Below are 24,762 nucleotides of genomic sequence, written 5' to 3'. Positions count from 1 at the left end.
CACTGATCTTTACAAAGCATTCGCAACAACAGCTGAGTTGAAAGCAAAATAATTACAGAAATCATCCAACTCTCTGAAGGAAAGTAGAAAATAGACAGAGTAACATCTTTTTTATTGGCTGGTCATAGGAACTCTATTTCAGTAGTATATCTTTAAAGAACAGAAGTATTAACTTAAAAAAGGAAGAAATTTAATATCTACAAAGACAATGATAAAATACATCGCGATCTTTGTCGATAACATTCTGACTAGATGGGAAATACCACAGTGTTAGCAAAGTGCCCCAAATGTGAATAGAAAATATCCAAAATTATTCCAATATTGTAAAATTACAAATGCAGAAGAAATTTAAATCTTTTTCTTGTGCTTTTTTTCCCTCATAACGCTTCTCTTGAATGGCTCAATGTTCTCATCTGGATATTTTGAAATTAATTATCACTTAGTTACTCATGTGTAGTACATTACCATTAAATGTGTCTATGTACCTCCCTCTACCATCCTTTCAGGAAATGCATTCCAGAATCTATACTTTGGATGGAAAAATCTTCAACTCATTCTTCACCTCATATATTCTCCATGCCTCTTTCTCTTCACCTTAAACTTATATCCTCAAGTTTTAAGCACCTCTGCTTTGGGGAAAAATTTACAATAATCTATACTATTGATGCCCTTCAAACTTTTGTATACTTCCATCAGGTACCCTCTCAGCCTCCTCCACTCCAAGGAAGACAAAACCCAGCCTCTGCAGGCTCTCCTCATAACTGAATCAGTTCATTTCACCAACATCTTGGTTAATCTTTGTCGCACACCCTTCTGTACAGTCACCTCCTTCCTAATTAGTGTTTTATAATGTTGTGTGAAAGCCTCACTGTTCTGATATTCTGAGTTTAATGAAGGCAGGAATTCTATATGCTCTCCTCACCACCTTATCTGCCTGTGCTATAATTTTCAGGAATCCTCAGACAAGTACACCAAGATCCCTTTGTTCCTCAATACTACCTCAGGACCTATCATTCATTGTCAAAGTCCTCTGCTTGTTAGTTCTCCCAAAGTGCATTACCATGCACTTATCAAAATTATATTCCACTGGTTCCTCTGCCAATCTAACTGATTAATATCATCCTGTAATCTGATTATCCACTTCATCTTCAACAACACCCATCTTTCTGTCGCCTATAACCTTACTAATGATTCAAGTACAAGTTGTTAATGGATATAACAAATGGTAAATGCCTCTGCACTGACTATTGTGGCTTCAAATAAACAAGTAATGCTTCCCCCATCACCTTCTGTATTCTCTTACCAAGCCAAATTCAGATCTAATCTGCCGACCCATTTTAGACCCCATGGGTCCTAACCATTTGGATCTAATGCATTTAGCAACTAAACACTGCAGATATAGTTTTTAAAAAACTGTACATTTAAAGAAAAAAACTACTACTACTACTCCAGAGCAACACATACAAAATGCTGGAGGAACTCAGCAGGTCAGACAGCGTCTACGAAAAGGAATAAACAGTCAACATTTTGGGGCGAGGCCATTTTCATCAGGACTGGAAAGGAAGTGAGAAAGATGACAGAATAAAAAGCTGGAAGGAGGGGAAGTAGCACATGCTAGAAGGTGACTGGTGAAGCCAGGTGTCGGGAAAGGTAAAGGACTGGTGAAGAAGTAAACTGATAGGAGAGGGGAGTGGACCATGGGAAAAAGGGAAGGAGGAGGAGCACCACGGGGAAGTGAAAGACATGTGTACAGAAGAGGTAGGAGGACAGATAGGGAAAGAGGCAAAGAAGAGCGAAGGGGGAGGGGAAAAGAAAGAAAAGGGGAAAATACTGCCGGAAGGAGAAATCAATGTTCATGCCATTAGGTTGGAGGCCACTTAGACGGAATATGAGCTGTTGCTCTTCCAGTGTGAGAGTGGCCTTAACGTGGCAGAAGAGGAGGCCATGGACTGACATGTTGGAACAGGAATGGGTATAGGAATTATAATAGTTGACCACTGAGAAATTCCACCTCTGGCGGATGGTGCAGATTTTGGCAATTAGTGTTTTGTACTGACGATCTTTTCACTGGTTCTGATCAGATAATTGATCAAAAACATGAAAACTTCCTTTTCTCTTCACAACTGTGTGGAGATATACTTCACTTGCAGTAACAAAATTGCATCTTTGACTGTAACAAAATGGAACCTGTATTGTACCAGAGTACTTTGCTTATAGTGTTTGTGTAACATTATGCCAATGGACTTTGAGTATATGACAGACTGCAGAAAGAAAGACATTACTAGAAGAATGCCAAGTACACTGATATAGCAGGCAAAAAGAAGGCACCCTGATCTTGAACTGACAGACATTAGCTAACACTTGGTACAAAGGAGGGATAATGCTGTCTGTTTCTTTCAAAGCTATCACCACTTCTATGCAGGGATGGTCCTTCCCTTGCAGCAAGTAAAATAAACACAATCATGATTGATCCACTCTGATTTATCTGCTGTTTGTTATAAGACACAGTAAAAAGGTACTTGCAGCTCTTTCTGCAACTGCTGAAAATTTCCAGCCGTTCCCGTGAATTCAAAATTCCAGGACCAGCAATATTTGTATTTGTTTAGCTGTACCTGATGCATTGCCAAGGCTAGATAGAAATCTGGCGAACTACAAAAACTACTAAACTGGTTTACGTTACAAAGTTTAGGATCATTTCAAGTTTCCAAAAGCCAAGTCATAGTGCATTAGGACTACCAACTCTCCTAAAATGGCCATGAGTTTCTACTTAATAGTGAGTCAGCTTGTTTGGCACTGGGGAAGAAATACTGCTATTGGTTGCTCATGCTTATACTGCTCTTAATAAAGCAGATACATATTTGTTGGACAGGCAATCCTTAATTGTTTTGTATATCTCTCCTCAACCAATTCAATCAGAAAAAAATCCCTGTGCAGCAAAGAAATGATGTAAACAATCAGCATTGTTGGAATGCCTTACAGAGATTCAAGTTTCAGTTGCAGGAGTTCCCAACCTGGGGCCCATGGACCCCTTGCTTAATGGATTTGGCAAGGTTGGGAACCCCTGAATTAGAGGATTTAAAAACATCTCCTAATGCTTAAAATTTAATTTTCTATACCAATCATCTGTTGACAGCTAATTTTCACCCTAGATATGACTTGCACTAATAAGATGCAATATGGCTTGGCCAGTTCTGTTACACAATACTGCACAAAAACGTATTTCTGCAGGGAAATTTTGTGTTTGATGGATGGGGTAACATCATTCAAGTTGCATTCATTGGATCACTTGCCAGTGCAGTGATATTTCTAACCAGCTAAGAACACAGTAATCCTGTTTGCACTCGAAATACTGATACTCCCAAAGGGCTTCAAAGACTGTGCTTCATATAACTGACTTTGTGCAGAGGAATCCACAGCTTAGAAACAAAGAAAATCAGTGACATTAACAATTCCTGTATTATTCCATTAAAAAAATGAAAAGCAATGAAAAAATCAACAGAGCAAACATTATGATAGTGCTAGTTCAAACATGGGACAACGGGAAGTGTGATGTGTGCTGAACTTTACTCTGTACAAGATTTATGAATATATTTATACAAGGTGTTAGAGGTTCTCACATGATCCAAAGTTCAATAAACCTTCAGGAGTATATCCAAGCAGTTGCATATCTGATCTGCAGTGGATTTTCAATTACTCAATATCAAATAAAATCCCAGTTGAGTGAGACAGTTCTGATAAAGGATGTAGAAGAATACAAACAAAAAGAAATAAACAAAGGTATCTTGTTGCCAAAACACTGAAGGGTTGCAGTGCCTTGAGAAGGACAGTGATTAGTAGAAATGGAGAGTACACAAGGAACTAAATCCCAAAGGGAGCAGTGCCTTCAGAATGTTGAAATGGAGGGGAGAGGAAGACACATCTGGTGATGGAATTTTATTGAAGATGGTGTAACTTATTAATAATGATTAACACACACAAAATGCTGGAGGAACACAGCAAGTAAGGCAGCATCTATGGAGGAGAATAAGTAGTTGATATATCAGCCCAAGATCCTTTATCAGGACTGGAAAGGAAAGGGGCAGCAGTCCATGGAAGAAAGGGATAAAGGAGGGGAACCAGAGGGAGGTGAGATGAGTAAGGGTAAGGGGGTAAACAGAATGTGGAATGGGAAAAAAAGAGAAAGGACTGGGGAGAGGGGTGTAATTACCGGAAGTCAGAGAAATCGATGTTGAAGCCAGCAGTTTGGAGGGTAGTCAGGTAGAATATGAAGTGTTGCTCCTCTAACATGAATTTGGCCTCATCGTGGAAGTAGAGGAGGCCATGGACATACATGTCAGAGAGAGAATGGGAATCTGAAATGAAATGGGTGGCCAGTACTGTGGTAGTTGATAGTGGTGTTCCTATGCCAGTCAGTTAGACACTCGAGTATGGGAGGAGATCACATTCTGTACTATCAGGGCTGTAGTAAAGTTCAGTTGAGTATCCTGCATGCTGGCATCCTGGTGTGCACTGCACTATCCCTCGATAATGAACATAACATGGTGTCAGAAGTGGTTCATCAACAAAGAATTGATGCTACAGACTAACTGAGATCCCCAACAAGAAAGAATTTATAAGACTGCTCTTGTACTATGAAAAATATCCAGAGACCTATCAACATAAACTATCTATACTAGTTTGCTAACATGAGGCATGAGCTGAGAAGAGGCCAGGTTTGCTAGGCAACACCTTTGAGCTACACTCAAACAAGGATACGTTGTAATCGTCTTGGGCCATTAGCCTGAGGAAGTGCACAGGTGCACAGACGCAGCTGAGAAGTCAGTCAAACTCTCAGGACAGGAAAAGAAGACTTTTGTAATACAAATAAACAAAAGAAAAAATAAGCAAACAGGAAAATGGAGCAAATACCTGCAGTACCTACATCTACTTGCCCAATAATGCCCCCTCAGACATTTGATTTCTCTAAACCAAGGGACTTTAAGAAATGGCTCAGGCACTTTTGAGAGATTTAGGGTTGCAAGCAATCTCACTCAGGCTTCAGAAAAGCATCAAGTAAGCACACTGGTATACTGCATTGGTGACAAAGTAGATAACCATGGATGGATTAGAACTGTCAGATGGTCAGAAAAAGGAGTACAAAACAGTGCAGGGCAAATTCAAAGAGTATTTCACAGGAAAGCAAAATGCAAAGTTCAACTCCAGAATACAGGTGCAAGATGAAAGTGTAAATGACTTCATCACAGCATTGTATGGTCTGTCAGACAACTTTGCATACGGAATTCTGAGAAATGAGTTCATTAGAGACAGGATTACTGTTGAGCTACTGGACAACAAATTGTCAGAGAGGCTTCAGCTACAGACTAGAGAAAGCTATTACTATGTCTAGGTAGAGGGACAATGTTCATCAGCAACAGACATGATGCTAAGGTAAAGCTAGAAGCTTACAAACAAATTGCAGTCAGAAAGACTACAGAAAGAGGCGACAGTAGAGCTCAGCTCAAACAAAACACACAAGCGGAACGAAGAGCAGGAAAAATGTCATCTGCAGGAGGTGTGGCGAGTCTGCATTCCATGTCAAAGTTCTGTCCAGCAAAAGAAGTGAAATGCCACAAATGCAATAGAGTTGGCCATTATAAAAGCCAGTGTCACTCAAAAACAGCTCTTCAGGAGTCAAAGAAGACCATGATTCAGACGAAGAGAGAGCTTTCCTTGGGGCTCTAGTTTCAAATAGACAAGGCTGGTGTACGACAGTTCAGTTGCAAAATGAAGCAGTAATGTTCAAAATGGACACTGGGGCAGAGCCATCCCGAATGTCTGTTCACAAAACTGGTGAAGAAAACAAGCATTATGCTCACAAGGCTAGGGAAATATAAGCAAAATATGAAAGGAATGTTTATTTCTTTCATCTGTAAAAATCAGAAACAGTTAAAAGAAGACGTCTATGTTGTTCAGAATCTCTTCTCAACACTACTGGGGCAACATATCATCAAGAAGCTGAACCACAATGCAAGGTTGGATTCACTACTCAATGTTCAGTGACAGGGGAAGTACCCAGGGTTGTTCACAGACCTGAAAGAAGAGTACTTTATCCAGCTGAGGCCAGGAGTACTGACCTACTCTCTGATCACAATGAGGCCTATACCAGTCCCATTGATGAACAAAACCAAAGCTAATCATGAGAAAGGGGAGGTGCCTGACATCATAATTAGAGGGAATGGACCAGCTGACTAGTGTGCAGGCACTGTTCCTGTTCCCAAGACAGATGGCACAGTGAAGATCTGTGTTCATCTAACCAAGCTGAATAATGCAGTGAGGTGGAGGAAGTTTGTTTATACTACCCTCTTCAGCATACATTGGGTATGCTGGGTGGAGCAAAGTTCTTCACCAAACGAGATGCAAACTCAAGGATCCTGCAAATCCGTTTAACTTCTGAGTCACAGAAGCTCAGGACCTTTATCATACTAGGCCTTCAAGAGACTCCCTTTTGGCAACATCAGCCCTTGAATTCTTTCAGATGAGGACGAACCAGATTTTGGAAGGACTGGAAAGAGTAGTCTGCAATATGGTCAAGATAGTCATCTCCAGAGGCTCGAGTGAGGAACAGGGCAAAAGAGTGGAAAGCTGCCTTGGAGAAACTCAAGCAGGCTGGAATCACTCTGAAAAAAAGAAATGCGAATTTGCGAAGTTGGAGGTGAAGTTCGTAGGCCACCAACTGCCCTCAGAAGGAGTGTGACCAGATTTAGACTAACTGGCAGGAGTTCAGAACATGGAGCAACCTACGAATGTATCAGGGATTTGCAGTTTCCCTGGCACGGTAAACCAGCAGGGAAAGTTCATTCCAGATTTGGCAGAGAAAACAAAGCCATTACGTGACCTCTCTCAGAAAAATGTTTGGACTTGGGACACACCACCTATGTCGTCACTCTCATCACTTAAAGCAGAGCTTATCTCTCCACCAACATTGGCCTTCTTTCATCTGAACAAAATAACCAAGTTCTCAGCAGATGCCTCTTCCTTTGGCCTAGGTGGAGTGCTCATGCAGAACTGCAATGGTGTATGGAAACTGTTGGCATATGCATCAAGAGCACTGATTCCTGCTGAATGACATTACACACAAATCATAAAGGAGATGTTGGCTCTCATGTGGGCTTGTGAATTCTTCAGCTGCTACTTGATAAGACACTAAGTTCCAACTCAAAACAGTCCACAAGCCATTTGTCAGTCTCCTCAGCTCAAAATACTTGGGATGACTTACCTCTGGGTCTGCAAAGATTCAATATGATGCTTATGTGATACTGTTAAGACATTGAGCATATACACAGCAACTCTTTCACAACACCAGATGTTTTGTTGAGGATGCCATCCAAAAGTGAGTAGAAGGAAGGTGACTCCGCCTTCATGGAAGAGACTATCATACTTAGCTCAGGTATATGAAAGCTTTCCTGCATCGCAGAGTAAACTGGATGGTATCTGCACTGAGCTGAAAAAGAACTAATTCTGCAGCAAGCTCATACAATCACGTGAGCATGGATGGCCAGCTGTTCCAAAGGAAGCTCACAAACTCAGACCATACTGGCTTGAAAGAGACAAACACACTATTCTTGGTGAATTACTGCTAAAGGGCTCCAGACTCCTCATTCCTGCTTATATGCATCCCAAAATCATCAGTCAAATCCACCAAGGACATCAAGGCATCGGAAAATGTTGCCTAAGAGTAAGGCAATCTGTGTGGTGGCCTGGACTGAGCACACAGTGGGGGGATTATGTAAAGCAATGTAAAACATGCAGAAACTGCACAATAATCACGCTGAATCACTCTGTCCCACAGAATTCCCAGACCTTCCATGGCAAATTGCAGGCACAGACATTTTTGAGTTGAAAAAGAGACAAGTATCTTCTCATGGTGGATTACTACTCATGGGATGTTGAAGTGTCCAAGCTGTCCTCTACACCGTCAGCACCTGAAGGCGGTATCCACTCGACACGGAATACCAGAGACACTTGTGTCAGACAACGGTCCACAATTCAGCTGCTCAGAATTCAAAGCCTTTGCTAGGGATTTCAGTTCAAACACCAGACAAGCAGTCCATCGTACCCACAGGCAAATGGAGAAGTGGAAAGAACAGTGCAGGTTATTAAGAGTTTCCTACTGAAGGCAAAAGACCCCTCCAAGGCACCGCGAGCTTATCACTCCACGTCTCTTGTGAATGTCTACAGTCCAGGGTTATCAATGGGCTGGAGACTGAGAACAAGCCTACCTATTCTTCCTTTCCTTCTCCAACCTCACGAATGGACTCAGACAAAGTGAGAAAATTTTGAGACAACACAGCAAATAACATGCATGATCTCAGACTCAGAGCAAAATCATTGTTGCTGCTTATGAGTGGTAAAGCTCTTAATTTGCTTTCAGACCAATTCACCAAAGGAACAATACACCGGCAGCATGCACCATGATTGTTTGGGATCAGAACGTCACAAGGTAAAACCAGGCAGAACAGGTGTGCAAAAGACACCTTCTAAGTGCACGAAAGGTAGAGAAGGAAATAAAGTGGCCTGATCCGTATGACAAGGATCGCTTACCTGAGGTGGAGGCACCTGTTCAAGCATTTCCATCCATTCCAACACTTCCAGGAACCTATACCAGATCGGGTCGTTTATCTGTCCCACCACAGAGCCTAATAGCTTAGGGCAAGTGACTAAAGAGGCAGAATAATCCTCTCACTTTGTCAGAGTGCTCAGGTAGTCTACCCTGACCTCCTTTAGATTTAGTGCTTTTTAAAGAGTTCTATTGTTGAAAACATTTCACAAAATGAGACTGCTCTTAAAAGGGAATTTGTGAAAAAAGGAGGAATACAAAGAGAGAGACACCACTAAAAGCAAAGCGAAAGACAGTCATAATGTTGGCAATTCTTTTTTTAACTTTATGTAAGAAGGATAATTTACATGTTATTGGTAAAGTGAACTGAATCGCTCAATTTCAGTGACTATAATTTCAGTTCAGTCTGATGACAAGAAATACCTGGTTTTCTTTTGTTTCAAGAAGGGGAAATATAATGGTAGCTTATAGTATTATTCCTATGCCATTTGGTGAGCCACTCCACATGGGAGGAGTTCACATGCTGTACAAACAGGATTATCAATAAAGGCCAGTTGAGTATCCTGCAGGCTGGCACCCTGGTGTGCTCTGCCCTATCCCTCAATAATTAACAAAACAACCACTAGGAGATCCTGCTTTTGAAAGTGGACAGTAATCCTCTCCTACTATTCTAGTAGGATGGGAAATTACTTTAATTCACCCCCCCCCCCGCAACATCTAGTCTCATCACCCCTGCCAGTTCCTACTCCTTCCTCCCCCTCCACCTTCTTATTCTAGTTTCTATCCACTTCCTTTCCAGTCCTGATGAAGGGTCTAAACCTGATATGTTGACTGCATATTCGCCATCTTAGATGATGCCTGACCTGCTGAGTTCCACCAGCATTATGTGTGTTGCTAAAGATTTCCAGCATCTGCAGAATCTTGTGTACTAATGACATACTTAATGAAAGTACTAACGTGTTGGATAAATTACAAATCAGAATTAACAGCTGTATGTTTTAATTGGGCGGCAGAAAAACAACAAATACGTCTGGGCCTCACACCTTCACTGACAAATTCAAACCAGACTTTCACTGTATATTCACTGTCCACCTTGAAGTGGCCTCAGGATATAGTGAATGGTAGAATCTAAGAATAGGTTAAAGGGGAAGTTAGAGGGTAGCAGGTTTGCTCAAAGCTGGTGTAGATGAAATAGGATGAGTCGACTTCCTTTGATATAATGAAAAAATACAAAGCTGATCCTAGTAAATGGACACCTCAAATTCCAAAAGGTTTAAACTAAAATAATTAACCTTTAATATTTTCGATGCTGCTTCAAGTTTTGAAAATATGACAAAAGTAGTTTGGAGATATATGAAAACAAAGCACATAGGATAGCTTGGCCATTATAACACAACAATGAAATTCCAGTGAATTACCAAACAGCAATTATAAGAAAAAGTACACGTGGAATAAATACGCTCCCCCCATTAATTGGAAAACTTAATATCCTAATGCCAATTTTCTGCATTGCTTTTCTGACTGCAATGACAAGTTCAATTTCACCACCATAGTCATTATCCATTGATTCAAAGACCAAATCATCAATGTTTTGCACAAGAAACTTTTAATGGATTATTGATCAGGGGATGCAGTCATGTCTATTTTCCTTCTCAAATATTTAATTATCAATATACATAGAAGAACAGTGCTTTCCCCATTGTTTAATAATTTACAAAAAGAGAACGATTTAAATCCAAATGTTTTGTGATCTTGCATAAAAGCTATTAAAACATCTATCCATGTAAATCTGGCAGGTTTGAGTTACATTTTTAAATTTAGATTCAAATTCCACCAATTCTTGCCAATTTTTTAAAAATAGCTGAAAATTTCTGGAAATTGAATCTAAATCTAATTCCATCCCACTGGAATCAGAATTTCTAACTGCAATGGAAATATGACAGTGAATGGCTGGATGTAAAATTTGAATTAAGGTTTATTCTACTCCACTTACATTAATAAAATCAGATATTTTCTAAAGCTGATTCATCAGTACAACTTATTTTAATACCCAAATAGCTGAACCTTATAACTGTGGATTCTTTTGTAATCTCCCTCAATATCAAAGTATTACATTTTTGTAAAATAATTACATTAATCAACCAGCAGAGGGCAAAACAAAATCAAATTTCAAACTACAAAAAAAATCGCATTTTTAGAATAAAAACAAAATTTGGCAGGTCAGCCAAATCTGTGGAGAGAGAAAAGAAGAATAAACATTTCCTTTTGATGAACGTTTAACATTAAAAGATGGGGGACTGTGTTCTATACAAACACCATTCTATTCTCACGGCTTCTTTGCATTTGCTGCACTTGTTCTAAAAGAAATGCCACCACACCAGTGCTTCCACTACATCTTCCTTTTCCTGACTGTGCCACCCTAGCTGACAATGCCTTGTGCTGCATCTGTTTTAAATCCTGCAGTTCATTTCTTTCAAAGCAAAGAGTTTCCTTATTGTCTTCACCTCCTACCCCAGCAGCTTTCAAATCAACAGACCATCCTTCAACTACTTCTAGCTCCTTTAACAAACGAGCCATTTAGTATCTTCCCACTCCCTTCCCCTTTCGCTGCTCTAAAGGGACTGTTCACTTCTGGATAATTCAGTTTACTCCCCCCCACCCCCCACTCCCACCACTATCAATGCCCGTAACTGCAAACTTAACATTCATCTCTTTACCTCTTCCATTCCACCTACACGGACTTTCCAAGTGTTTTGCTTACATTGTATTCAATTCATATTATTCATTGTTCCTAATGCTGTCCACTTTCAGATGTCGAATCAAAAGCAGTTTAGGTGAATGCTTTGCAGAATGCCCCAATTCAGTCTGCACACTTCAGTTCTATCTTTCAGTCACTTCTCAGCTTAATTCTCCATTCCATTCTTATAGTTTTGAAAGATTTGGCATCACTGCATTTAGAATCACTGACATAAAAGTACATTTTTAAACAATTTAACAAAATTAGAGATGAATTTTGATCACGTTTAACCATAATAAATCACTAAACTTTATAGAATAGCTAAACTACTTATTTTTATAACAGATTTTTTTTTACTTCAGTTTACAACAATTAATCCTTTCTTGTACATTTCAATTATATAGTAAATGTGGTAGGGTAGGTTATTATTCCAAAATAAGGTGCGCTGGATATGCTTAAAAACATTGATAATTGGTGACAGATTACAATTATTATAAATGAGTCCACCGTTTTAAGGAACTTAACTAAGAATCTTGCTAAATGCTTATGATTAATGCATGGCATAAAGGTTTTATAATTGCCAGTCCTTATAATCAGATTATTACTATTTTAAATAATTTATTGAGTGGTGCCAAGATAAATTTTAAGTACATTATCAATATTGGACTTTTACTCAGGGTCTTCTACGGTGGTTGAGCATAGGAGATAGAAAAAAACGGAGAGGGGGTAATACAAGGTGATCCAAGCCCTTCCATCATGAAAAAGAATCTAATGTTTTCCCGGTATATATGACGAAGAAACTCTTCTCAGGCTTTCAGCCGGGTACAGATATCGATTATAAACAAAGTTTCGATGACAAACGCTGCCACCTTCATGAGGAATGATTCCTGGGCATATCTATAATCAATACCTGTACAAGCCCAGGCATCATCCCTCATAAAGATGGCAGAGTTTGTCATTGAAATGTTGATTATAATTGATACCTGTACCCAGCAGGAAGCCCGAGAGAAGTTTATTCCTCTTCAATACCGTTTAATTGTGTGATGGATATCCAATTGTGCACATTAGAGAAGGAAGGGAGCTATTTTCATCTTAACAACTATAATATTTCATGCTCAACCTTTTCCATTGCCACTGTAGTTGGTGATTCTCAAAGTTGTAATTTCAGAACTGTGTAAAGATTTTGTTAATATAGGACTTCAGCTTAATACAAAAAAAAAGGTGGATTTTATATGGTCTCAAAACACTTTCATTTATAAAAATGCTGCAAGTTGGAAGGCTAATAAGATGGACTTGGAAATCATTGATCCTGGGTCCTATGAAAAGTATTTAGGAGCTATGACCTGGAAGTTCCAGTTAGGACGTTGTGGGAAAGCTAAGTGGTCTTTCAATTAAGGGAAGGCCAGGCAGAAACCCAGGTAAAAGATAAAGATTTTTTTGGTCTTTATAAAATCTCAATTACCTTATTCATTGATTTTAAACAAAGGGTAACATAATACCTTACAAATGAGGTCATTATGAGCAGAGTTGTAAAGTTACAATTTTACCCTATAGTGAATAATCATCTTTTACACTCAAGGGCAGGTGATGGGGATCAACATCAATGGTACCTCAGAACCACATCACAATTATAAAGAACTTGAAGGGTTTTAGCAGAGCAAGAGATTCTCTTATTCTGACGTTACATTTGTTGGAATGCAATGATTAAGAAATATCATGATCTTAAGTGTTCTGGTTTAGTAATGGTAGCAATGTGGGAAGAAGCTGGTGAGGAGCAGGGTACTTACGCCCTAATGGAAGGTGTCAGGATGTTTTGAAAATGACCTGAGGTCAGATGGACGGGCAAAGGGCTTTTACTGAAGCTATTTTTATCCACTCTTTCACTAAGACCAAACATCTATCCCAAGAAATTTCATCTTGCCATGGCAATACCAAATTTAGATAAGGTCTTAGGCTTTAAGTACATTGCACAAATTCTATATATATTTGACATACAGAAATACAGAGGCATAATTATTCAAATGTAAGGGGGGTTCTTCTTTATGTTACTGCATGTGTTAGTCAAAATGGCTTCTTTGTTAAAAGTAAAAATGCTTCTTTGTTATGCTAACTGGAGAGAGAGTGCTTTCTCTCAAAGCTTGTTTGGGTTATAATTACTGATAACGAGAATTGTATTAGTTTGATAACCAATTGGGATAGAGGTTATTCTTTCTTGTGGGTTTGTAAGCTAGTGTTGTGCGGACTTTGAAGGAGATGGCACGAGGGGGTTAGAGGGAGAAGGTGCGATGTTGTAAGCTGGGCAATGGAACAGCCCCCGAGCGGGGGTCCGAGGCCCAGGGTTTTTGGCACGGAGAGGGGACGAGGACAGATTCGTGTGGAGCATCTGGTCAACCACCGTTGTTGGTCCCAGGTGGCACATCGAGGAGGTCGGAGGGGATCGGATGGTGGCCAGAAGACTTCGTTAACTGAGCTCCAACGGTTGTGCATTAAGAGGTTTGGACTTTGATAAGTTTCGCACCTTTTACTTTTCCTTTTATATTGCATCTCTATTAAGTACATAGTTCCAGTAAGATCTATAAAGTGTAATCATTTAATCACATATGGTGTACTGTCTGTTATTTGGCATGGTGAGGACATCACACAGCGTCTACACAAGCTGATTACCCAGTTTGGTGGGGCGAAGGCTGCTCCCCCTAGACGGAAGTGAGCAGAGCGAGCCTGAGACTTACCGGGGGCTACACAAATATAGATGCCAAAATAAATAAAATGTGAATCCAATGTCGGATCAGGAAAAGAGTTTGAAGAGAAAGTGACAAGCTTGTGCAGAATCAAGCAAGTTTGTATACAATGAACTGAATTCCTAAAGCCTCAAGCAAAAGGAAACTAAATCAACACTGGCATGAACACTAAAGTTATCCATCTATGGAGGTAATTCACAAAAATTATTTCATTAAAGAGATAAGACTGTGATTAATTTTAGCCAAATTATATTGAAGTATATTAGATCCTGCTAAAATATCAGTTTAGCTCACCAATAGCAAATACACATTGAAGTTGGCTGTAGATTGAGTCATTTAATTTTGGTGACACTAGAGCATTGACAGATGCCATCCATTCAAAGCACTTTCAGAGGATGTGTTCAATAAATAATTAATCCACCTTTGTTGAGGTAGATATTTTAATACATATCCATGTGCCAAAAAGTAGGTTAAGTAGCCATAAATCACATTTATCATATATTGAACTTTGTTAAGTATAAATGGTTAGATTTTTGAAAGAAGATTATTTAGGATATATAATATTACCTCATCCTTCTTTTCATCCATTCCAGAAACTACTGTGTTCAGACTAAGCTGTGAATAACTGCTTATCCCACTATCCTCATTACCATCATCGAAGTACACTGTTTGCACCAGATCCTGAAATGATACAGGACATCTTCCAGCTTTTGGGATAACTTCTTCAATTCGTCCATCACTATCCGTTGAGCTAAGTGATGAAGTACTTTTTTCATTTGAACAATGGAATGTAGTATTGTGTTTTCTCTTTTCAGCATTAAGACTCTGAGGTTTAGAAACAGTTGGCCTGTCAGGAATACCACAATGTTCATTTTTAATTGTGAACTGAGTCAAATCACTTGAATTGTTGAGGAAAACTTCATTAGCAGCTGGACAAATGAGCGAACAAGCAATCTGATTGTTTGGATTTATCACATCTATGTTGGAACACTGAGAAGGTCTACTGGCTTTAAGCTCTGGTGAGGATAATGATTTTTCCACGTGCGTGGTGGTAGTTGGAATATTTGTGGAGGTGAATAGACTATAGGGTTCAAGGAAAGAAGAATCTTTCTTCCAGCTGGAATTATATCTTTGTCTTTCACTGTCAGCACCACTAGAAACTCTTCGAGAATAATCATCATGCAATCTGCTATTCGGTCGAACCGTTGAATTTCCTTGTATGCATAGCGATGAATTCTCCTTCAAGGTATTCTCTCGCCTTCTTGCAGCATCTGCAACATTACTCACTAATCTCACCATTCTGTCAAAACCTATAGTCCTGATTGGGCTCCTCCAACGTTTTGATTGGTTTTTAGTATTCCCTTGGGCTTCCTCATCGTTTTCTGAAGTGCTTGTTGTCTTTTCCAGCCCTATAGTTTCATTGTTTAGTTTTACCTCTGTGAGGTTGGAAGCTGATTTCCTCTTAAATGAACTTTTCTTGAAAAAGCTTAAGTTATCAGTGCTTTTGCTTCTTCTATAGATAACTTTGTGGTTTTTATAGTGGGTGACTACTAAATCATTAATGTTTGAATCTTGATCCCCAAGAGGTACAGCTCTGGTGGAGTCCTCTTGACTGGGTGATTTATCACAATCAATTAAATTTATCCTACCGGCCCTGTAAGCACGTCTAATGCTCCGTGATCGGTGAGTATGGCGCAAAAAGGCTTCATCAGTATCTTCAGTATCTGAGCCATCTGAAGCAAAGTTCTCAACAGAGCTACATACATTCTGCAAAGAGTCTACGCAAGAAGACCTATTCTGCATTTTCTTGTCACTGCCATTTTGCATAAATTTATGCACATTTTCATAATTTTCCACATTTATAACCTCAGAGTTTTCTCTTGCTTGAATTCCTTGAAAAACGGAAGATTTCAACTTTTTGAAAGAACCCATTTTCCGTAAGGATGATAGGGCATTCCAAGTGGGAGAATTCTCCAATGTTATCACAGAACAGGGTCTATTTTCAGAGCTCCAAATGGCCTTCTTCCTAGGACTTGAAAATATTTGCATTATTTTTGAAGGACCCGTATTATCGTCCCCATTTTCATGTCCCTTGATATTTCTATGTTCACAACAGTTATCTACATTTTGTGGAGTTGAATTTTGGAACATTCTAGAGTCTGGATTACTGACGGATAACAAAATACCAATGCTCCCATTTGCAGATTCATTACACAATGACTTCATGTTGCCATTGTAATAAATGCTGGACGGATTTAAGCTGTTAATCAGTTTGTCATTAATGTTTTCATTAGTTGACTCCACTTTGGTTTCACTTTCTTTCTCTTCTTTTACTTGATGTGACATTAGTAATTCACTGGGTTCAGGTACCTGCATGGAAAAAATACCAAGAAATGTGTTAATAATCTTTTTTGCATTTACCAGAGGACAAACTGCTTTGACTAAAAACAGATAACGCAAATGATTTATGAGTCATCCAGATTTTAAAATTTACTCATAATCAATCTTCTATGAGAACACAGTCATTCACTGGTAGAAGAGATGATGATATTCCTGCCTCAGTTCAATCCTGACCCCTTATGCTGGCTATATGGAGTTGCACACTCTTCCAGTGACCTTGTGGGTTTCCTCAGGTTGTTCACATCCCAAATGGAGTAGGCTAACTGAATGTTGTAAGTTACTCTCACTTTGAGCGCATGGTTTTGGAATTAGAGGAGGGGGTCGGAGGAGAATTAACTGATATGCGAGGGACAATAGACTACATGGAAATTAGACCATGCGTAGGTTAAGGGATTCATAAATAAATTTAGTTGAACTCCATATAAATCAGCTCCCATAATATTAAATTCAAAAATCAGAAGTCCTCACAAAAATTCATTCCTACAATTGGCAGAACTAGTTCTCTTTCTCCACTTTTAGTAACTGTTCTTTCAGATCAGCCTTATAAACTGTTAATGCCATTAATTCCAGACATGGAGATTTGATTATCAAACAAGTGGTATTTCCTGCTGATTGAGAAAATTGAGTTATGGACACCTGTACAGATAGAACCCCTTCATTACCCGGGAGCAACCTGTATTGGCATTGTTACAAAAGCCAGCAAAGATTCAACAAGTCAAAGACTCAACAAGACTCAAATTAGCCATTTTAGTCAGAAAGCAATGAGACATTAGGTTGTAATGTATGCAAATAATAGCCACATGAATAAAACAGTTATTATTTGGCAGTTGGCAGCACTACCAGTCTCTGACATGTCTTATCAGTCGCAATCAAGGCCACAATTATGAATCATCTCAATGGACAGCATTAATAAATACTGCATTTACTCTAAATTATGCCACCTCACAACACCTACCTATTAGGAGCCAACTGTCTACGTACCTCACACATAGATCAATGGTTTCAGGTTGAAGACTTCAAGTTTATTCATCAAATACAGTAGTTATCCAGACCAATACTGCCCGTAAGTCATTTTTGTATTAGCAGAATTTCACTTCAGATGCTATGAGACAAATGTCTTTGTGTCTATTCTGATCTCATACTATAAGAGATCATCTTATTCACAATTGTGGAATAATACTCCCCAAAATTTTGTATAACATTTTTACTTCAAAGTTTAATAGATTTGCCAATAAACAAAACAGTAGCTCTACAACTACCTGGTTAGACTGTGGGCAAGGGAAAAGGGGGCAGGAGAGATTTAATACAGCACCAAGTTAATGCCACCTGGAAGACACTGACCGAAGAAATAGAATGAAAGTGAAATACAAACTTCATTTTATTTTTTAATCTTTGTTTACCTTTAGTTAAAGTCTGTTCATACAACAGTCTGCTTTAATTCACATCTGCCAGGCTGGGCAACTGTTGATGTGAGAAGCTGTAAAAATGCAAAAACTTGATACTGTAACACCCAAAAGGATTTACAGTACTGCTTCAAATTGCTCCTTTCAGAAAAATTGATTAATAATTCACAGACTAGATACTAAATGACTCCAAATGCAGCTCTTGTGTAATCACTCACAGCATGAATATGAATAGGCAGTTACTGTAGCCTTTCAGAATAATATGGAAAATCTAATTCTAACGATCAAACTTTGGAGAGGACATGCAGCAGGTCACAATTTCAGTTTTTTTTAATGTAATCTTATGATAACCTTAAGTTTCTTTGTTTTATGGTTGTCTATAAGGAGACATAGAACATAGAATAGTACAACACATTACAGGCCCTTCAGCCCACAATGTTGTACCGACCCTCAAACCCTGCCTCCCATATAACCCCCCACCTTAAATTCTTCCATATACCTGTCTAGTAGTCTTTTAAACTTCACTAGTGTGTCTGCCTCCACCACTGACTCAGGCAGTGCATTCCACGCACCAACCACTCTCTGAGTGGAAAACCTTCCTCTAATATCCCCCTTGAACTTTCCTCCCTTTACCTTAAAGCCATGTCCTCTTGTACTGAGCAGTGGTGCCCTGGGGAAGAGGCACTGGCTATCCACTCTATCTATTCCTCTTAATATCTTGTACACCTCTATCATGTCTCCTCTCATCCTCCTCCTCTCCAAAGAGTGAAGCCCTAGCTTCCTTAATCTCTGATCATAATCCATACTCTTTAAACCAGGCAGCATCCTGGTAAATCTCCTCTGTACCCTTTCCAATGCTTCCACATCCATCCTATAGTGAGGTGACCAGAACTGGACACAGTACTCCAAGTGTGGCCTAACCAGAGTTCTATAGAGCTACATCATTACATCGCAATTCTTAAACTCCATCCCTCGACTTATGAAAGCTAACACCGCGTAAACTTTCTTAACTACCCTAACTAGAGACAATTCTCAAGGTTGTATATAATATACATACTGTACTTGGATCATAAATATACTTTGAACTTATCTTTGACGATAATGTGGCATTGCAGTGTGAATGGTGAGTTATGGCACAGATCAGCTACTGCCACCTAGAACTAGAATGGAATAGAGCTTTGACCAGCAACCAATCACCATCTGGGGTTGATTGGTAACAGCAAATTAAAGAAAGGCAGGGGTAATCACAGCAGCATCGCCAGAGTGGACATTGTCAGAGTGGTGATCATGAGGCTTTAGCTCATTGAGGCTTCAGCCAAAGAAAGCAAACTAAAGTTAAAAGTTTTTTTTGTTCCCTTTATATCTGCTCAGCTAGGGCAGGGGTCACCAACCTTTATTGCACTGCAGACTGGTTCAATATTGACAATATTCCTGCGGACCGGCCGGGGAGGAGGTGGGGTGGTGGTGGTGTGGGTTTAATATCAACCGGAATATAGGTGATAAGTCAACTATAAAGAGTAAGCGTTCGGCACGGACTAGAAGGGCCAAGATGGCCTGTTTTCATGCTGTAATTGTTATATGGTTAACTATAAGTCACTTATAAATGGCTACTACACTTAATTTCTTTTCTAAAAGGGTTATCTAACGAATTTAATATTAAACATACAGCACATATTTTCCTCGCATAAACATAGTGATAATTTACTTATGTCAATAGCATCATAACATTTTAAGTATTGTTTGAATATTAAACACACAGCACATATTTTCTTTGTATGATCATATAAAATCATTGCAACACACCAGTAAGAGGACAAGGTCAGGGCCAGAGGTCCCCGTACCGGGGCCTTGGCAGTTACAATTTGGAGAGAGCGAGCGAGCGACCGAGGAGTGTGACAGGGCGCGTGCTCCCCCCCCCCCCCCCCCCCGTATATCTATCAGCCGACAAAAGTTTGGCTCGAGGGATGGCTTTCAGTAGATCGCAGTAAGGTAGCTGCTCTGCTACTTACGAAACCCTGAGCCTGAATTAGGTCGTCTGCAAATATTTTAGCACCAAGTTCACCACGAACATTCAGTGTGCTAAACAGGTTAAGAGGCAGTACCCATCTGTCCGTGCTCCAGGCCAGTAGCAATGGCACTTCTCGTCAGCCGCACAAGGCGCCCGGTTACCCGAGGTCAACCAGTGATCCCTGGCGCTAGGGTATCACTGCGTTTAGGCGACTGATGACCTCGTGTGAGTTCAAGTTCAGAGGGTGTGACAGGGAATGAGGAAATGTGCAGCTGACTCATATCATTTGATATCGACAAATCATATCATTTCCTCACAGCCCGGTAGCACATGCTTTGCAGCCCGGTACCAGATGGTTGGGGACCACTGAGCTAGGGACAGTAGAGATGACAGGCAGGATAGTGAGGTTCTCCTTTTGCAGGATATGGGAAGGCAGGGATCACTCCAGTATCTCTGATGGCTACAACTGCAAGAAGTGCATTCAGCTGCAGCTTCTAACAATCCACGTTAAGGAGTTGGGGTAGGAACTGGATGAACCGCAGCTCATTTGGTAGGCTGAAGGGGTAATAGATAGGACGTGTAGAGAGATAGTTACACCCGAGATGCAGGATACAGGAAACTGGATGACAGTCAGGAAGGGGAAAGAGATTAAGAAACCAGTGCAGAGGACCCCTATGATCATGCCCTCAAGAACAATTACTTTATCTTGGATAATGTTAGGCGGAGGAGGGAATAGGGGTTGACTGAATAGAAGAGAGTCACAGTGATCAGGTCTCTGGCACTGAGTCTGCCTCTGAGACTCAGAGAGAAGCAGGGAGAAGAGGCATGCTGTGGTGATAGGGGATTCGTTAGTTAAGGGAACAGACAGAAGGTTCTGATCTGTGGGCAAGGACGAGATTCCCAGATGGTATGTTGCCTTGCAGGATCTCAGATCAAGTCCTCAGAGTTGTTAAGTGGTGAACAGCCAGAAGTCATGGTCCATGTAGGTATGGACGAGTGAAGTGGTTCTGCATAGGGGGTTCAGGGAGTTAGGTGCTAAGTTAAAGGGCAGGACCTCCAGGGTTGTGATCACAGAACTGGTACCCATGCCACATGCTAGTGCGCCTAGAACTAGGAAGATTATACAGTTTAATACGTGGCTAAGGAGTTGGGTGCAGAGGGAAGGGCATACGATTTTTGAATCACTGGGGTCTCTTCCAGGAAAGGTGGGACTTGTACAGAAGGGACAGTTTGCACCTAAACTGGAGGGGGGGGGCCTAATATTCTAGTAGGAAGGTTTGTTAATGCTGAATGGGGCTGGGGTGTCTAAACCACAATTGTAGGGGGAAATGTCCAGAACATTCTGGAGTGGAGAGGCTGCTGAGGCAGATGTTGGCAAGACCTCAGACAAAAGTTAGGAATCAATAGGTTGAGCATGGTGTGACTAGTATTCTGAGCTGCATATATTTCAATGCAAGAAGTATCGTAGGACAGGCAGATAACAGTGCTAAAGATGAGGTAGCTGGTTTACAAACACAGACAATGTGTAGTGAAGAGAAGCTGTTAATAGGGCAAAATTTTAGTCAACAGGATGAGTTGCAACATAAAAGGTGGACAAAATAGAAAAGGGTGAATACAGGACTGAAGGTGTTGTATCTGAATGAGCGTAGTATACGGAGTAAAGTAGATGAAATTGTAACACAGTTGCAGACTGGCAGGTATGATTTTGTAGGCATCACTGAATTATGGCTGAAAGATTATAGCTGGGAGCTTAACGTCCAAGGATGCACACTGCATGGAAAGGATAGGCAGGAAGCCAGAGAGATGGCATTACTCCGTTGGTAAAAAAAAGATATCAAATCATTAGAAAGAAGTGACATAGGGTTGGAAAGTGTTGAATGACTGTGGATAGAGCTACAGAAATGCAAGGGTATAAAGACCCTGATGGGAGTTATATACAGACCTCAATACAGCAGTAAGGATGTGACCTACAAATTACAATGAGACATGGAAAATGCATGCCAAAAGGTGCTGCATTCCGGGGGGGGGGGGGGGGGGGGAGCTTCTGTCTATGAGTTTGCCTTTTAGAGCAGCTCGTGGTTGAGCCCACTAGAGGATCAGCTCTTCTGGATTGGGTGTTGTGCAATGAACCAGAACTGAGTAGAGACCTGAAGGTAAAAGAACCCTTAAGGGCAAGTGATCATAATATGACAGGATTCACACTGAAATTGGTGAAGAAGCTAAAGTCAGATGTATCAGTATTCCAGGAGAGTAAAGGGAATTACAGTGGCATGAGAGAGGAGTTGGCAATAACTAATTGGAAAAGAACACCGACAGGGCTGATGGCAGAGCAACAATGGCTAGGATTTCTAGAAGCAATTTGGAAGGCACTGGATATATATATCCCATGGAGGAAGATATATTCTAAAGAAAAGACCAACATAAAAGCCAAAGAGAACGCATATAATAGAGCAAAAATTAGTGGAAAATTAAAGGATTAGGAAATTTTTAAATACCAGCAGAAGGCAACTAAAATAATGTCATTAAGAAGGTAAAAAATGTAATACTTAAGTAAGCTGGCCAATAATGTTAAAGAGGATACCAAAAGTTTCTTCGGATACATAAAGTGTAAAAGAGAGTCGAAAATGGGTATCGGACCACTGGAAAGCAATGCTGGAGAGGTAAGAATGGGTATCGAGGGCATGAAATGTGGTACGTTACCACAACTATAGAGCAGGTTCTTGAGAAACTGGAAGTAGAAAAGTCATATGGACTAAATGGTGTACACCTCAGAGTTCTACAAGAAGTGGCTGAAGAGACAGTGGAGGCATTAGTAAATACCTTACAAGATTCACTAGATTCTGGAATGGTTCCGGAAGACCAGAAAATTGCAAATGCCACTGCACTCTTCAAGAAGGGAGAGAATCTGAAGAAAGGAAACCATAGGCCAGTTAGTCTGACCTCAGTGGAAGATGTTGGAGTCGATTATTAAGATGAGGTCTCAGGGTACTTGATGGCACATGATAAAATAGGCTGTAGTCTGCATGGTTTCCTCAAGGGAAATCTTGGCCAATAGATCTGTTGGAATTCTTTGAAGAGATAACAAGCAGGATACAGAAAGGAGAATCGCTTTATGTTGTGTACTTGGAGCTTCAGAAGGCCTTTGTCAAGGTGCCACACATGAGGCTGCTTAACAAGCAATGAGTCCATGGTAGTACAGGAAAGATTCTAGCATGGATGAAGCAGTAGCTGATTGGCAGGAAACAAAGAGTGGGAATAAAGGAAGCCTTTTCTGGTTGGCAACTTTGTTGAAAAGTATGCAGACAATATGAAGATAGGTGGAGGGGCAAGTAGTTTTGAGGACGTAGAGGCACTACGAAAGGACTTACAGACAGATTAGGAGAATGGAGAAAAACGGCAGATGGAATACAGTTTCAGAAATGCATGGTCATGCACTTGGTAGAAGAAATGAAAGGGTTGACTATTTTCTAAATGGAGAGAAAATACAAAAAACTGTTGTGCAAAGTGATTTGGGAGTCTTTGTGCAGGATTCCCTTAAGGTTAATTAACAGATTGAATCTGTGGTAAGGAAGGCAAATGCAATATTAGCATTCATTTCAAGAGACTAGAATATAAAAGCAAGGATATAACGTTGAGGCTTTATAAAGCACTGGTGAGGCCTCACTTGGAGTATTGTGAGCAGGTTTGGTCTTATCTTAGAAAGGCTGTGCTGAAACTGGACAGGATTCAAAAGAGATTTACAAAAATGATTCCAGGTTTGAATGGCTTCTCATATGAAGAGAGTTTGATGGCTCAGGGCCTGCACTCACTAGAATTCAGAAGAATAAGGTGTGACCTCATTGAAACCAATTGAATGTTGAAAGGCCTTTATGGAGTGGATGTGGAGAGAATGTTTCCTATGCTGGGAGAGTCTAAGACCAGAGGATACAGCCTCAGAATAGAGGGGCATCCCTTTAGAATGGAGATGAGGAAGAATTTCTTTAACTAAAGAGTGGTGAATCTGTGGAATGCTTTGCCACAGGCAGTCAGAGGCCAAGTCTTTATGTATATTTAAGGCAGAGATTGATAGATTTTTGATTGTTCAGGGCATGAAGGGATACGGGGAGAAGGCAGGAGATTGGGACTGAGAGGAAAATTAGATCAGCCAAGGTAAAATGGCAGAGCAGACTCACAAGGCCAAAAGGAATAATTATATCTTATGGTCTTATGGAATAGCAGTAAGAGGGATCACCAGTGAGATCAGAGGTTGCCTGAAGCTGAAAGCAGTCCTTTAAATGTCATTCCAATTTTTATTGTGCTCTGCATTGAGGAAACTGTCAAATAACATACACTCCTGAATTAACAGCTTGAATATATGTCAACAATACTGAAAACATGACAAAAAAAAACTAGCATGGAGTCAGAAGATCTTCCAGAAAGCCAATTCTAGAAACTGCAACCTAATAAACACTGCGATTATGCTCCACTCATGGTAAAACATAGCATTCCTAAAGAAAGAGTGTTACAATTGAGAAGTGCCTGCCAATTCTTAGCAGGTGAAAAATAAAATGAAAAAAGCTTAAGACAACAATAAATCAGAAAATTCTCTTCAGGAACTAATTTGCAAATCAGCAAAAGTTTGACAACTTTTATTTCAAAAACCAAAGTGATGTTGTTCCACTTTTCACACCATATTATTAAATCATAAATATATAATTTAACTGTATTAAAAATAGGAACACACCATTGCAATTAAAGGTCTGAGTGACAGTTTTGACGTGAATTTCTGCAAAGATTACTTCATTCAACCCAGCACAAAAGTTTTAAGTTCTAAGATGCTGTGCTTCTATTTACATGACAATCTATAGCCTTTGAATACAAAGTCTGTAGAAATTGACCAG

At 40.0% G+C, this 24,762-nt stretch overlaps 1 protein-coding gene across 8 annotated transcripts in view; it reads right to left on the bottom strand.

Annotated features, from left to right (window-relative positions):
• Window positions 1–24,762, bottom strand: part of spata13 (spermatogenesis associated 13) — a 205,223-nt gene that overhangs the window by 80,632 nt on the left and 99,829 nt on the right. For all 8 annotated transcript variants that reach the window (XM_059964187.1, XM_059964180.1, XM_059964186.1 and 5 more), the window contains one exon: window positions 14,639–16,441. In XM_059964187.1, the coding sequence (XP_059820170.1) occupies window positions 14,639–16,441 (1,803 nt within the window). The remainder of the gene's footprint in view (window positions 1–14,638; window positions 16,442–24,762) is intronic.

Source organism: Hypanus sabinus, chromosome 3, assembly GCF_030144855.1.
Source record: "Hypanus sabinus isolate sHypSab1 chromosome 3, sHypSab1.hap1, whole genome shotgun sequence".
Classification (NCBI taxonomy): Eukaryota; Metazoa; Chordata; class Chondrichthyes; order Myliobatiformes; family Dasyatidae; genus Hypanus; species Hypanus sabinus.
This window is presented reverse-complemented; position numbering and strand designations above follow the sequence as displayed.